Genomic DNA, 12,799 nt, shown 5'->3' on the forward strand with positions numbered 1-12,799 from the left:
TCAAGCAATCTTCTTTGCAGGAAGCCGTTTGATTATAACTCTTTTTTGAACAGTTGTACTTACGCTGCAATGTCAAGTGAAATGAAATAAAAACTGATTTAGTGCTTGTCATTAAAGAAACCAAGTAAAGTAAAGTACAAAAGAATGAACTGATAAAGCCTTACCATACTCTGTTTCAGAAGCACTGATATATTTCCTAATTGATCAGTTTGCCGATAATTTGCCCATTTGAATATGCATGTAGTATTTTTTGAAAACTGGGTTAGAAAAAAAAAAAAAAAAGAAAAAAAAAAAGAAAATTGAATGCACGACCATATAGACTGTCAAACATCAATATAAAATTAACATCTTATAATTTATATTACAATTACTGTTATAAAAACAAAATGACTTACCTCGCTAACGTTTAGGTTACGACAATTGCTTTTGAGTTTCTAAAAGAAAAGTTAAATTATACAAATTGATTGATAGTAAACATACATGGGAAAAGCTGTACATACACTGGTGTTAATATTTTATTACAGTTTCTCCACTAAGAGAAAAATTTCATCATCATCTACTCTCACCCTGAAATGGAAATAATTTAGTATTCATCTTTAACTCATATCTTGAACCAAAACTGTTATATTTAATAAATATCTGAATTATTCTGAATGCTGTTAAGAACTTACATTCACATAATGTTTGATTACATAATGTGCCGCTTTGTGCACCTCCTGAAGACAGCGTTTATTCCGAATGCTCATGCCTGACTTTACAGCCAGCAGTACAAAAACGAGGCAAAACCCTGTCAACAGAAGAAAAATACATATTCACAAATTTAGTTCAGCTCCAAGCACCAAAACACAAATCTGAACAAGGGTTCATGTCTTACCAACAATCCTGATCCTCTGCATCTTGAGCATCTCTTTATCATGACTTGAGGTGAGTGCTGGAGTTTCTTTTATACAGAACCCAGTTCGAATTCACTGCTTCAGATTATCAGCTTGGTTTATCATTGTTGTTTTTTTTTCCCTTTTTTGTGGCACCAGAGAAATGCTTACACATAACAGACTTAATATATTTGATGACTCAAAAGCCGAAAACCCCATGTTCTGTTCTGTTGACTTGACTATAGGTGTTTTACAACGTATTCACAGAATTATTCGAATAGAGATGGACTCCAAATTCTATCGTATGAGTAAAATTGCAGACGTGACTCAAAAAAAATCATCCAACAGATAAGGCACTATAGGTTTCACCACATGAAATAGACTTGATCTAATCTCTTCTCAATATATTCTTTCACAAAGATGTCAGAGAAATGACCATGTCTAGTTTTTTTTTTTTTTATCCTGACCTGACCTGAAGGTTTTACTGTTAAGATGCCGTTATTGTATACGAAAACACTAGCTGTGTTCATGGATAAAGGATCCTGCCTTTTGAAACTCTCACAGTATTAAAACACTAATGCTATCGAATGCTCAGATCTGACTGGCCAAAGTCAGTCTACACATCACAGTGTAACATCTAGCAAGTTGTCTATAAGGAAATGTTTATGTAACTTAAGCAGGATTTGTGGTTTGATAGTAACATGACAAGCTGTGTTTTTAAAACTCTTATTAATTAAAAGACAGTCGGAAAAAGAGGCTGTTGAGTGAACGACACTTTTTCTTTTCTTTTTTTTTTTTTTTTTTTACTAATTTTCATGGAAATGATACTGAATATCTGAAGTCTGAAATCATTGAATTAATAAAAGCATGTAGAAATCGCTATGGAATAAAAGGAATAAGACACACCGGGATGTCAAGATCTAGGAAAATAATGAACTTTTGGGGTGGTGACTATAACTCAGGCTGTATCACGTTAATGCGCCGTTGTTTATTTTCCTATAACAGCATATTTTGTTGTTTCATTCCTTACTTAAACAAATAAGCCAATTTAAACAAGAATTTTCCATAAAGTGACATATTGCTTCTTTTCTGTAAAGTTCCAGGGGAACTCCCCAGTGAAAATCCTGCAATCTAACACCATCATGCTGAGATGATGCTGATCCTCTATGAGGTTTATTTCGGTTCCAAATTTAAACACTTGACATTTCCTTTGTATGAGAATTGGAGGCTCCTACATGATCTGATTTGGCAGATTGAGCTTATTACTGGAAATGAACTCCTGGCCTTACAGGAGATTTCTTTGACAAATGCCCAAAGTATCATTAAGAACTGCACTCACTGTACTTACTAGCTGTATACAACACCGCCGTCTCTGCCAGACGCTTCTGCTGCATTCAATCACACACAACCAGAATGAAGTTTTTATCTTCATACCATCAGACTACATAACAGCAGTCTTTTATCTGACAGTTTAGAACCGGGTTATTTAATTGTCCAGAGATTTGGTGGGGGAATCCGTAATGCAAGGTGATTTGTCCGGGGCTTTTAAGTAGCCTAGTGTGAAAAAGTTTAAACTTAGTTCAGTCTGGTGACGAACCCTACAGTTATGAACCGACCCGTCTGTTCCATTCAGCACAAGGAACTTATGGGATGAATGAACTGGGGGCATTTAAGCCTTTATTATTGCTATGTATACATTACAGAACACTCACTCATTCATTTTCTATTGCTTATCCGAACTACCCCGGGTCACGGGGAGCCTGTGCCTATCTCAGGCGTCATCGGGCATCAAGGCAGGATACACCCTGGACGGAGTGCCAACCCATCGCAGGGCACACACACACACACACACACACACACACACTCTCATACTACAGACAATTTTCCAGAGATGCCAATCAACATACCATGCATGTCTTTGGACGGGGGGAGGAAACCAGAGTACCCGGAGGAAACATGCAAACTCCACACACACAAGGCAGAGGCGGGAGTCGAACCCCCAACCCTGGAAGTGTGAGGCGAATGTGCTAACCACTAAGCCACCGTACACCCCTCACATTACAGAACAGTGGAATTATTTTGTTCTTATATCCCAAATGAGGAGTTTGGGATCGGAGCACAGGGGCAGCTATGGTACAGTGGAGACGGATAAAGGCTTCGCTCAAGGGCCCAACAGTGTTAGCTTTGCAGTGCTGGGGCTTGAATCTCAATCCTACCATCAACAACCCAGAGACTTGACCACTTGAGCCACCATTACCAAAAACATTACGTTCCCTGACCGGGAATCGAACCCGGGCCGCGGCGGTGAGAGCGCCGAATCCTAACCACTAGACCACCAGGGAGACACTGCAACTGCTTTGAGTCTCAGTTAAATGATGATCTAACTACATTTCAACACGTTTGAACGTAGAAAAAAGACGCCACTGACGTCAAAATACATGAGCATGTTTAAGTGGGGTTAACTGTGTGTCTTATGGTGCATAAATATCACATATTCAATCATTCATGTCCAATATGTGTTGGTTCATGACTAAAACTGACAATTCAACCTTTTTTTTGGACACGTGTGAAGTAAAGTCCGAATGCTCTAAATCTACTCAACATCGCGCTTACTCTTTCCCCCCAGCACGGAGTTTGTATATCAGCATCTATCCCTGACTTTAAATATGTACAAAGCTTTCAATTAAATCGTCTAAAACTTCACACACATTCCCACTGCTCCTAAACGAGCGATCGGTATGGCGAGTTACACTGAAAGTTTCCGGGTTGCACTTTCAGTTCCACAAAGTCAGTTCCTTCTGATTAGCATCAGTCACATTTTGTGATTGTGTAGATTTTTTTTCCTTCTGTTTAATAAACAACACAACGAATGCCACAAAACATTTTATCAGCAATAGTATGATCTTGATATTGTACTTTAATATCAATTTAATAATTCTCTACATATTCAAACGATTGCAATTAATAGTTTTTCTAATTTGGCCTCTTGCTACTTATTTGCTAATTGTAGCTTTGTGACTAACAATAGTGCAGGTTAAATGATCATAGATGAATAAAATATACACTCTGTCTGTTAATTCATGCAGTAATTTAATCACGCAATCATATGGCAAAGACACGCTGCATGATACATCATAAACAGATCATGAGCTACAGTTAACCTTCACATCAAAGATCGAAACAATAGGGGAAAATGTTCATGTTTTCAGACTAGTTAAAACTAGTCTGAAAACAAAGGTGACCCAAATGACCACCGTGGTAAGCAGAAAAGCATCTCGGACCTTGAGTTGGATGGCCTACATGAGCAGAAGGCAACATCAGGTTCCGCTCCGGTCAGCCATGAACAGGTATCTGATGCTAAAGAGGGTCCATGGTCATCCAAACTGGATATTTAAATATTAGACAAACCTCAAACCATCACCTGAACTTTATCCAATCTTTAACACTCCAGTTTTAAACTGTAACCTGTAGCCTCAGATCTTTTCTGTCAGGATTGGTACCCAATGTGATCTGCTGTTGTAGCTCATCAACCTCAAGGTTAGAGTTTAGATGTTCTGCATTCTGAGATGCTTTTCAGCTCACCTGAGCTGTAAAGAGTGGTTATTCGAGTTACTATGTCAGCTCAAACCTGTCTGGCTATTCTTCTCTGACCTCTCTCATCAACATAGTGCTTCCACCCACAAAAGTGCCTCTCACATTAACCGAAGCTCTACACCTGTTTATCCATAATCTGATTCATGACGATGCTTCTACATGATCTGCTATATCACGAAAGGGAAAGTGTTCAGAGTGTGTAATTCTATATTACATGTTCTCCATGGAAAAAACCTAGACACAAAAATTATTACATACATTTATTTTTAATCACAGTACCCAATATTGTACATATTATTTTCTTGTTTAAGTGCAGCTAAATATTACATTTGCTTCCAAACAAAGTGCTGCTTTGACACAATAAACCTAATCAGTGCATTATACTGCATCCTTGCAGCGATGTGGGAGAAAGCAGATGGAAACGTTTGCAGGAATTTACACATGGTTACAAATGATTAAATACTTTACAATTCGTATATGATTCATGTTCAACAAACTCTAGACACCGGTCCTGAAGTGTTTAGCATTCAACTTCGCTTTTTTTACACCACCAAATCAACCCATCTGTAAAGTCTGTGTGTAAAGGGGCGGAAAAATAAAACAGAGCGGAGAAAGCAGATATATGTAGGGTTATGGAAATCCATGATCTGAGTTGGTACAGAAAAAGCTGTGAGAAATAATGGTGCTCCACAAGATCAAAGTTTCCATCAGTAAAAGAGGATAAAGTAAATGTAGAAAGCTACACACGCACCTGTGCTAATCAACTGAACAAATGGCGTTAAGATTCATCCTCAATCTTAAAACCGCTTCATTGGGGTTTTTTCCCCCCCTCAAATTTCTTTATTGAATATTTAATCTTTTATTACATTGTAATAAAGGATTACATTATTTCTGTGGTTACGGTTGAAATAACTTCCAAAGTTTGAAATTTGTTTTTATTTTTTAAATGTTTTTAAGTTTTTACATTTTTATCAACGGTCTGATGGAAAACACGGTGCTGCTTGAAACAGATGATCGCATGTATGAAGCTCAACCTCAATGACAAAATTTCCAATTCATTCCACTCCCTTTTTACTTTTACCACCAGAAGAAAATGTTCTGAACATAATCTCTACCCTCTGCTGTAGGTCTTTTGCCAGATACATCCTGGAAACTTTGTGTATTAGACTGAACCTTTTCATTATTATCTACTATAAAGGAAACATCATCAACGTAATACGTAAAAAAAAAAAAAAAGGTTTGTGGTGGAAATATGGTTCTTTTAGTCGTTGAATTGTGTTTCAGTGACATTCTGACATCAGTAGATTGATTTTTTCCGTTATTGTGGATGAAATCTTGATTAAAACCAAGTAATCATGACGCAGCTTGTGGGGCAAAACAGACATGGGAGGATAGAGAGCTGCTAATGTGGAAACTGAAACGAACACAAATGAAATAAAGCACTGTAATCTGTGTTAAAGCTGGAATTTCAACTTACATATTATGTGCAAGACTTTGTACGATATTAGTTGAGCAAAACAATGGTTATTTGCATGTCTACACTCACCAGAGACTATAACAAACTCTACCAAGGTTTATTTATTCCTGTCATGTCTATATACACATTTAGCCAAAGGTTTTTTATGCCAGCATGAACCCATGCATGTTCTTTCATTTCTGTGCATCAAACAAAAAATGTGAAATAACTGCGTGTAAGAAAAAAGTTGTGAGTGGAAAATGGAAGTAAAGTCGAGCCATGTGTGCGGCATAAGATTGGTCGGATGAATCATTTGTCGCCTTCCGTCCTGTCCTAATATAATTTTCATAGTGGTGACAAAAATCTCAGTTTAAATGTCACTTTGTTTCACAGTTGTGAAAGAAACTGCAGCACGAACGACGGACACTTTTCACTAAGTCATCGCGAGTGTGATTGTAGGGTTTGTGAGAGAATGTAAGCAGATTTAGATAATCAGCACAATGGGTTGTGGCAAGTGGCAAAACAATGAAACTCAGTGTGAAAGCAGCCTAATATTACGACTGATGATGCATCAAAGTTTCATGCAAGTGCTTCCTCAAATAATAACAATGTGGTTTGTTGAAATTAAGGGAGGCGAAAGGACCCGCGTTAGTAATGTGAGTGATGTTTTCCCCTCAGGCGTTTTGGAGCAGAGTCGAGTAAATCATCTTGGTGATCTGCAGCACTGTTGCGTGTAGCGAGTACTGGATCACGATGGTCCCGAAGCCCTTGTAGAATCCCAGTGGACCCTCCTGGCGTCGTATTGCGTTTATGCAGTCCCTCATCCCTTCGTACTGAGAGTTAATGGGAAGCACCTCGAAGCCCAGGTCAGTGTTATCGATGATGGTGCGAGTTCCCTGGACGTGCAGGCGATGCAGCACCGTCTCCAGAGGAAACAGCAGCACGTCAGCACACAGGTTGGCAACGAAGCTAGCGATCAGCTCTGGGAAATAGGCGTCCAACATGTTCTGGACTGTCTCCATGCCAACTTTGGTGTGTTTGGATGACGCGCTTGTGCTGCCACGGCGATGCAGCACGTACAGGACCAGCTTCTGCACGCTGGAGCTTATTATGTAATGTAGGACACCGTGGAGGACGGTAGGGAAGACCAGCGTCCAGAGAGGAAGGAGGCGTTTACTGTGAGGCACACCCAGACCCAAGACACGCCCCACACCCTCCTTGACGCAATCCAGGATTCCGGGGTTGTCCCGAATGATCTCGCTCTATATGGAGAGAGAGGAAAAAAAAAACAACAACATACAACAGAATGTCTTTCATTAAAATAACTTTTTCCAGCTATATATAAACAATAGATATCAGATGCACGATAATATTCCTATAATTACTAATTAAATATGTGCCTATTTGCATAGCTAATGCATCTAGATAAGCTAGTCATTTAATGTCCTTAAAATGATTTATTCGAAAGTCATCGTTGTGTTCGTGCTCATCAGTTAATAAATCTAAAACAGGTTTAAACAGGACACTGACCTGAACAGTTTCAATCAGGCTTGCTGAGTAAAACGGCAACGCGACCACATGTGTTAAACTGGAAAAAAGAAAAAAAAAAAATCACTCTTGCTCAAAACCATTCAAGAGATTGAGATAAGAGGTCAAGTGTTAGAAATTCCTTTACCAAAAAATCAACACTTGACTAAAACCCAAACAAGTCTGAGCTGACATGTTTTCTTTAGAATTTCACTGATGTAAGAGTTATGACAGTAGATAAGTGTGAGAAGAAAAAAAAAAGGGCAGATAAGCCCTGAAATACGAGGTGACTTAACATGAGAAGTTGGTGAATTAACTAAATTCGTACGATGCGCCATCTGTTATCAGGGGGAGTTTTTTTTAATATTACTCTTGTGACATAACCTGAGCTAATAAATCCATCATAGACAAAAGTTTAAAATTGGAGGTCATCGAAGCATTTATTATTGCGACATATACATTACAGAACAGTGAAATACTTTTCTTCACATATCCCAACCCAGGAGGTTTGGGTCAGAGCACAGGGGCAGCTATGATACAGTGCCACTGCTTAACTGGCCAACAGTTTGGCTTTGAAACGAAAGGACCGACTACAAAATCATGCAGTATATAAAAACAGAAACATCCATAAATTAAATTTATACATACGACATTCACCTCGTTTGAATAAAATCTGATGTTTCAATAAATTAAATGACGTCTACACTTGAAAATTAGGTCACATGACTGTGACATGTCGATACGCTAGGCTTAACCCGTGCTATGAACTTAATCCAAAGGTATGACATTTATGTATATTATCGTTCTGTGTCTAAATTGACCACAGATTTCTGGAGACTCTATACTGAATAAAGAACAAAAAAAAAACTTTTCGCACAGGATATCATGATCTTTTTACCATCCGATGTTCCGATGGGACTCGCTGTATATTAGTATTAAATTATATTCTGTATTGTTTTGGTACTCCACTGGTACTCCTTTAATAAATCCGTTATTCCACATCCTCATGGAAAACTAATCCTGTTTGAATCGGGCTTTCGAAAGCTAGACTTGAGATTGACATTTGCCTAAAATCTCTTACATTGTCAGTACTGATGTGGTCATGCTGTTGATAAAAGCAGGCAGAAAAGACGGAAAAGTGACCCTTAAGAAACAGAAAACAAGTAAAAAAAGGGATGCCTGCGTTACCGATGAGCAGCAATTCGTATGCAACGAAATACTCTTAAAATATATTTCAAGCAGGAAGGAAGTTAATCTAAGATCAAATCGAATCAGTTTATCTGCTGGTTACAAGAATAACCCCATAGAAATCCTGCAAACATTCAACCGCTCCTTCTTGAGAAATCGCGCTTACGAGATTTTTCGGTGGACGTGCGGACGGACGGAGAGACAGAAGTCCCGAACACACAACAGACAGGAAATAAGTCAGTGCTGAGGTAAATATCTGATCTGATCATACATCGTGACTAATTGTGACACCATAAAAACCCTACATACAGAGTTATTATTAATTAATTACAGCTATCTAACAGATCGTATCGAAATGGTGAGGTTGTACGCCTGAAACAGCTTACCCTTTCAGAATAAAGTGGCCTGCGATTTGTTTGGGGTTCCATCTGTGAGGCAGCTCCCTGTAGGGGGAAAAATCTTCAGTGATTTCACATTGGCTAAAGTTAACGTACTGATCTGCTACAACTGGGTAACTGAAATCATAAAAATCACTTTTTCTTAAAGAGAAATGAAATAATTGTGCTGTCAAGAGAATGCCATGTCTCATGTCTCTCATTAAGACATTCACATCTGTAATCATTCATATCTGTATTAGTGTAAAAAAAATAAAATAAAATAAATAATAAAAAAAAGAAGAATATTCAAAGAGAGAGAAAAAAAAAGATGTGTGTTCATTAAGTCCTTCGACACAGCAATCAAACCCAATTGCATTAAAGTAATAACTCTGAAATTGTGGTCCACTTTCTGTCTGAACTGAACACTTCGGTTGTGTCCTGAGGTGAACAACGGATCATTAAATAACTACAACAAAAGGAGAAAAGATATTATCATGCACATATTGCTTGCCTCGGCAACGGGGTGCACTCGCTTATGATGCCCTCTGTCCCGAGGGTCACGCCCTGGACCACGAACGTGCTTCCCATCCCTTTCCATAAAGCCTTCGGTCCCTGACACACACACACACACACACACAGAAAAGAGACGTGAACTAAGCCTCAGATCTCTAGTGCTGTCGATTACTGATAGTTATTACAGGTATAAGTCGGGAAATGACTATAATCGGGCTATAATCGTGATATAAATAGATTTGTTCTGGACATACGGGAAGCCTTGAATGAAGCCTTTGTTACCTGAGATTTGGAGACGTTGTACATCACAGTAAGAGCTGTTAAAGGTGACAGGTGGTAACATCTGGCCTGGTAATTCACCTGAGACGCACCATCAAAAACGCAAGAATTATGACATGAATTAACTTTTAAAATGAACACTGAAGTAACTTGTAAACACCACAAACCTATACTTAAATATACATATACAGCTCCATGACACGGTTTCTGCCTATATATCCATTGAACAACTCGTTTTTAGTTTACTACATACAAGATTTATAGACATTTCCTGCTTTCCTTCTTCTATTCTCCTTCTTGACATATCATTTGCATCTTTCTAGAAATAAATTCTTAGCAAAATTATCTTCTAAAACAAGAAATTATTAAAAAATGTCTAATGTCTAGAAATAGGTTTAATAATGTTAGATTTGGTTTACTGTAATCTTATAATAGGAAATAATATATTTAAGATATTCAAAATATTTTCAACATTGACGTCTTTTTAGGACTTTTTCAAGTTTCTGCTTTTTTCCCCTGCTATCTGTAAATCCTTCTGAGGTTTTTTTATTTTCCCAGTTATATTACTTTTCTTCTTGATGTCATTCTTGACTTCATGTAGGTGTTTCTTCCATTTCTGGTATTTTTTTTTTTTTCTGTGGGTATTGTTAGCCCAAAACACAAATATCTTTTTATCTCTGGCTTTTAGAATTATCTCTGTAAAAGGCCAGTTTTCTGTTTGGTTTTGCTGAATCCCAGTGACTCTTTCAGCAAGCTGACTGAAGGTTTAAATGACACTTAAAATAAGTGTTAATGTGCTGAGATCTTTGTTTTTTTTTTATTAGTGTATTTTCAGGAAAAAACAGTGACCGATGGTTCTGGTTTGTAGATAAGGTGTAGAACAAAACAAGGGGGATTTAAACCTTTGCACTGAAATGCCAAAACTATCCCATGGGTACATGTTGCATTAGCGTAGATTTGTCCTTTAAAAAAAATACGATTCAATTATTTTAAAAACGAATTCAATTATCTTTCTTTACGTTTCAGGTTTACCTGGCATTGCCGCCGAAATACGATGCACGGGTGGGCTAGAACGTTTTCTGTAAAGAGGCTGAACAAAAGTTTGTTAAGAATACACTTCAGACTTTAGACAAAGTTCATGATTTGCGTGGTGTGTGCGTGTGTGTGTGTGTGTGTGTGAGGTATACGCTACCTAGCAAGACCAATCCCAAATCCAGCAAATCTGTTCAACTGATCTGAAAACATACAAGAAGTAGTAGTAGAATCACAAAACTTGTGTCTGTTTAAAAGACAATGTCATCAGATGGAAAGATTTCACTCAACAAATAGCAATCTCGGGAACGTGAAGGAGCTTCTAACTTTCGCATGGACAACATTATTAAACAACATGCAGCACACGGCATAAAACCGGATTACTGTCACCACCCTGAAGTATTTTCCAATAAAAGCATGTCCAGATGTGTTTTATTCCTCTTATACTGCAGCAATTTGTCAACAATAACCATTTGTAATAAGATGTGCTTTTAACTATTTATGGTTAAATTTAATGATATGGAATAATGTCCACAAAACAACTAGGATGCTGTTATCATTTATATTAAAGCAGCTTTAAACTCTCAGGTGCACCATGAACACATATTCACACCAACAGTGTGTAAAGCCTGACTGAGTTACATTGGTCAATAGGAACATCAGACCAATCACTGAACACTATAGATCCTACTGATCAATCAATGAGCACCACTGATCCTACTGACCAATCACTGATCACCACTGATCTTACTGACCAATCACTGAGCACCACTGATTCTAATGACAAATTCATTGGTCACCAAAGCGATCACTGATCATCATTTACCTAATGTCCAATGGCTAATCACCACTGATCCTACTGACCAGTCACTGAGCACCATTGACCCTACTGATCAATCACTGAACACCACTGATCCTACTGACCAATCACTGAGTATCACTAACCCTAATGGCCAATCAATGAGCACCACTGATTCTAATGACCAATTCACTGGTCACCAAAGTGATCACTGAGCACCATTTACCTAACGTCCCATGACTAATCACCACTGATCCCACTGACCAATCATTGAGCTGTCTGATGACTAATCACCACTGATCCTAATTGGTTTGGACCAAAGTGTTTATGTATATTAGTGACGTACTGGTGTCCCATCCTGCTGGAAATCTCCCACAAGAGTAATAATAATCTATTAGTTTACATTCTGTTCAACATTATAATCTGATATGCAAATGTAAGGAAAACAGCCTTAATGAATATGCAGATCAGCCCTGAACACTTCATACAGAACACATGTGTGTGTGTCTGGACCCCGGTGTCAGTACCGGATGGTGGAGCAGCTGACTGAAGCTCGTCTATAGCTCCAGGTGCTGCAGGAGGCGCTTCAGACTGCGGTGTGCGGTCACCAAAGTGCAGGTTTCTGCTGCCCGGGATGTCCGGAGGCGTGGTGACCCAGTGCTGCAGGTCAACGCTGGAGGAACTGTTAAACGACCTTCCTGAATATCCTCCGCCGTATGACGGCTCCTCTCTGCCCCTGTAACCCAAGCCGTCGAAGCTGTCAGGACGCCTGGAAGTCATGTTTACTGGGACACAGTACGGACAATGCTACAGAGTTAGCATGCAAGCTAATACTAAACTGCAACCTCTGACCTCCTGTCTTACTTCCGGGTTTGCTCTGCGATATATATATATATATATATACGTCATCTTAATGTTGCCAGGTTGTGATTCAATAACAAACGATAACAGGGAACAAAATGCAACGTCATATTGTTCAAATCTTAAAATAATCCCATAACATAAAGGAAAGAAAAGGAAAAAATATAAAGAAGGGGAAAGGAGCGATAGAATTGAGTTAGAAAAGAGGAATTAAATGAACAGATATAACAAAATAAATGTTAATGTTCAGCTTAAAATGGGAAATGTTTGGTTTATTTTCAAACCACTTTAGATTGATGGA

The 12,799-nt window shown here is 38.3% G+C and overlaps 1 protein-coding gene, 1 long non-coding RNA gene and 1 other non-coding gene across 3 annotated transcripts; all 3 read right to left on the reverse strand.

The window, feature by feature from the left end:
* Nucleotides 1–213: 213 nt before the first annotated feature.
* LOC132841288 (uncharacterized) lies at nucleotides 214–753 on the reverse strand. The gene is made up of 3 exons (XR_009647892.1): nucleotides 672–753; nucleotides 396–434; nucleotides 214–257 (listed from the first exon to the last, which is right to left on the reverse strand). It is a non-coding gene; the product is annotated as an uncharacterized LOC132841288 (long non-coding RNA).
* A 2,389-nt stretch (nucleotides 754–3,142) lies between these two features.
* trnae-cuc (transfer RNA glutamic acid (anticodon CUC)) lies at nucleotides 3,143–3,214 on the reverse strand. Its single transcript has one exon. It is a non-coding gene; the product is annotated as a tRNA-Glu (tRNA).
* A 1,499-nt stretch (nucleotides 3,215–4,713) lies between these two features.
* Nucleotides 4,714–12,511, reverse strand: slc25a46 (solute carrier family 25 member 46). The gene is made up of 8 exons (XM_060863243.1): nucleotides 12,165–12,511; nucleotides 10,999–11,041; nucleotides 10,839–10,896; nucleotides 9,810–9,887; nucleotides 9,526–9,626; nucleotides 9,024–9,080; nucleotides 7,453–7,510; nucleotides 4,714–7,184 (listed from the first exon to the last, which is right to left on the reverse strand). Exons 1-8 carry the CDS (start codon nucleotides 12,415–12,417, stop codon nucleotides 6,597–6,599), a joined length of 1,236 nt encoding a protein of 411 aa, XP_060719226.1. The 5' UTR covers nucleotides 12,418–12,511; the 3' UTR covers nucleotides 4,714–6,596.
* Nucleotides 12,512–12,799: the final 288 nt, after the last annotated feature.

The sequence above is a fragment of the Tachysurus vachellii genome, chromosome 26 (genome assembly GCF_030014155.1).
Source record: "Tachysurus vachellii isolate PV-2020 chromosome 26, HZAU_Pvac_v1, whole genome shotgun sequence".
Taxonomy (NCBI): domain Eukaryota; kingdom Metazoa; phylum Chordata; class Actinopteri; order Siluriformes; family Bagridae; genus Tachysurus; species Tachysurus vachellii.

Bases quoted from the DNA above. Each gene is read 5' to 3' on its own strand.
- slc25a46 (XM_060863243.1), bottom strand. From the start codon at position 12,417: ATGACTTCCAGGCGTCCTGACAGCTTCGACGGCTTGGGTTACAGGGGC. The intron at 10,897-10,998 runs GTAGCGTATACC...ACTTTTGTTCAG, and splicing joins TTTGGGATTGGTCTTGCTAG to CCTCTTTACAGAAAACGTTC. The intron at 9,627-9,809 runs GTAACAAAGGCT...TGTGTGTGTCAG, and splicing joins ACAACGTCTCCAAATCTCAG to GGACCGAAGGCTTTATGGAA.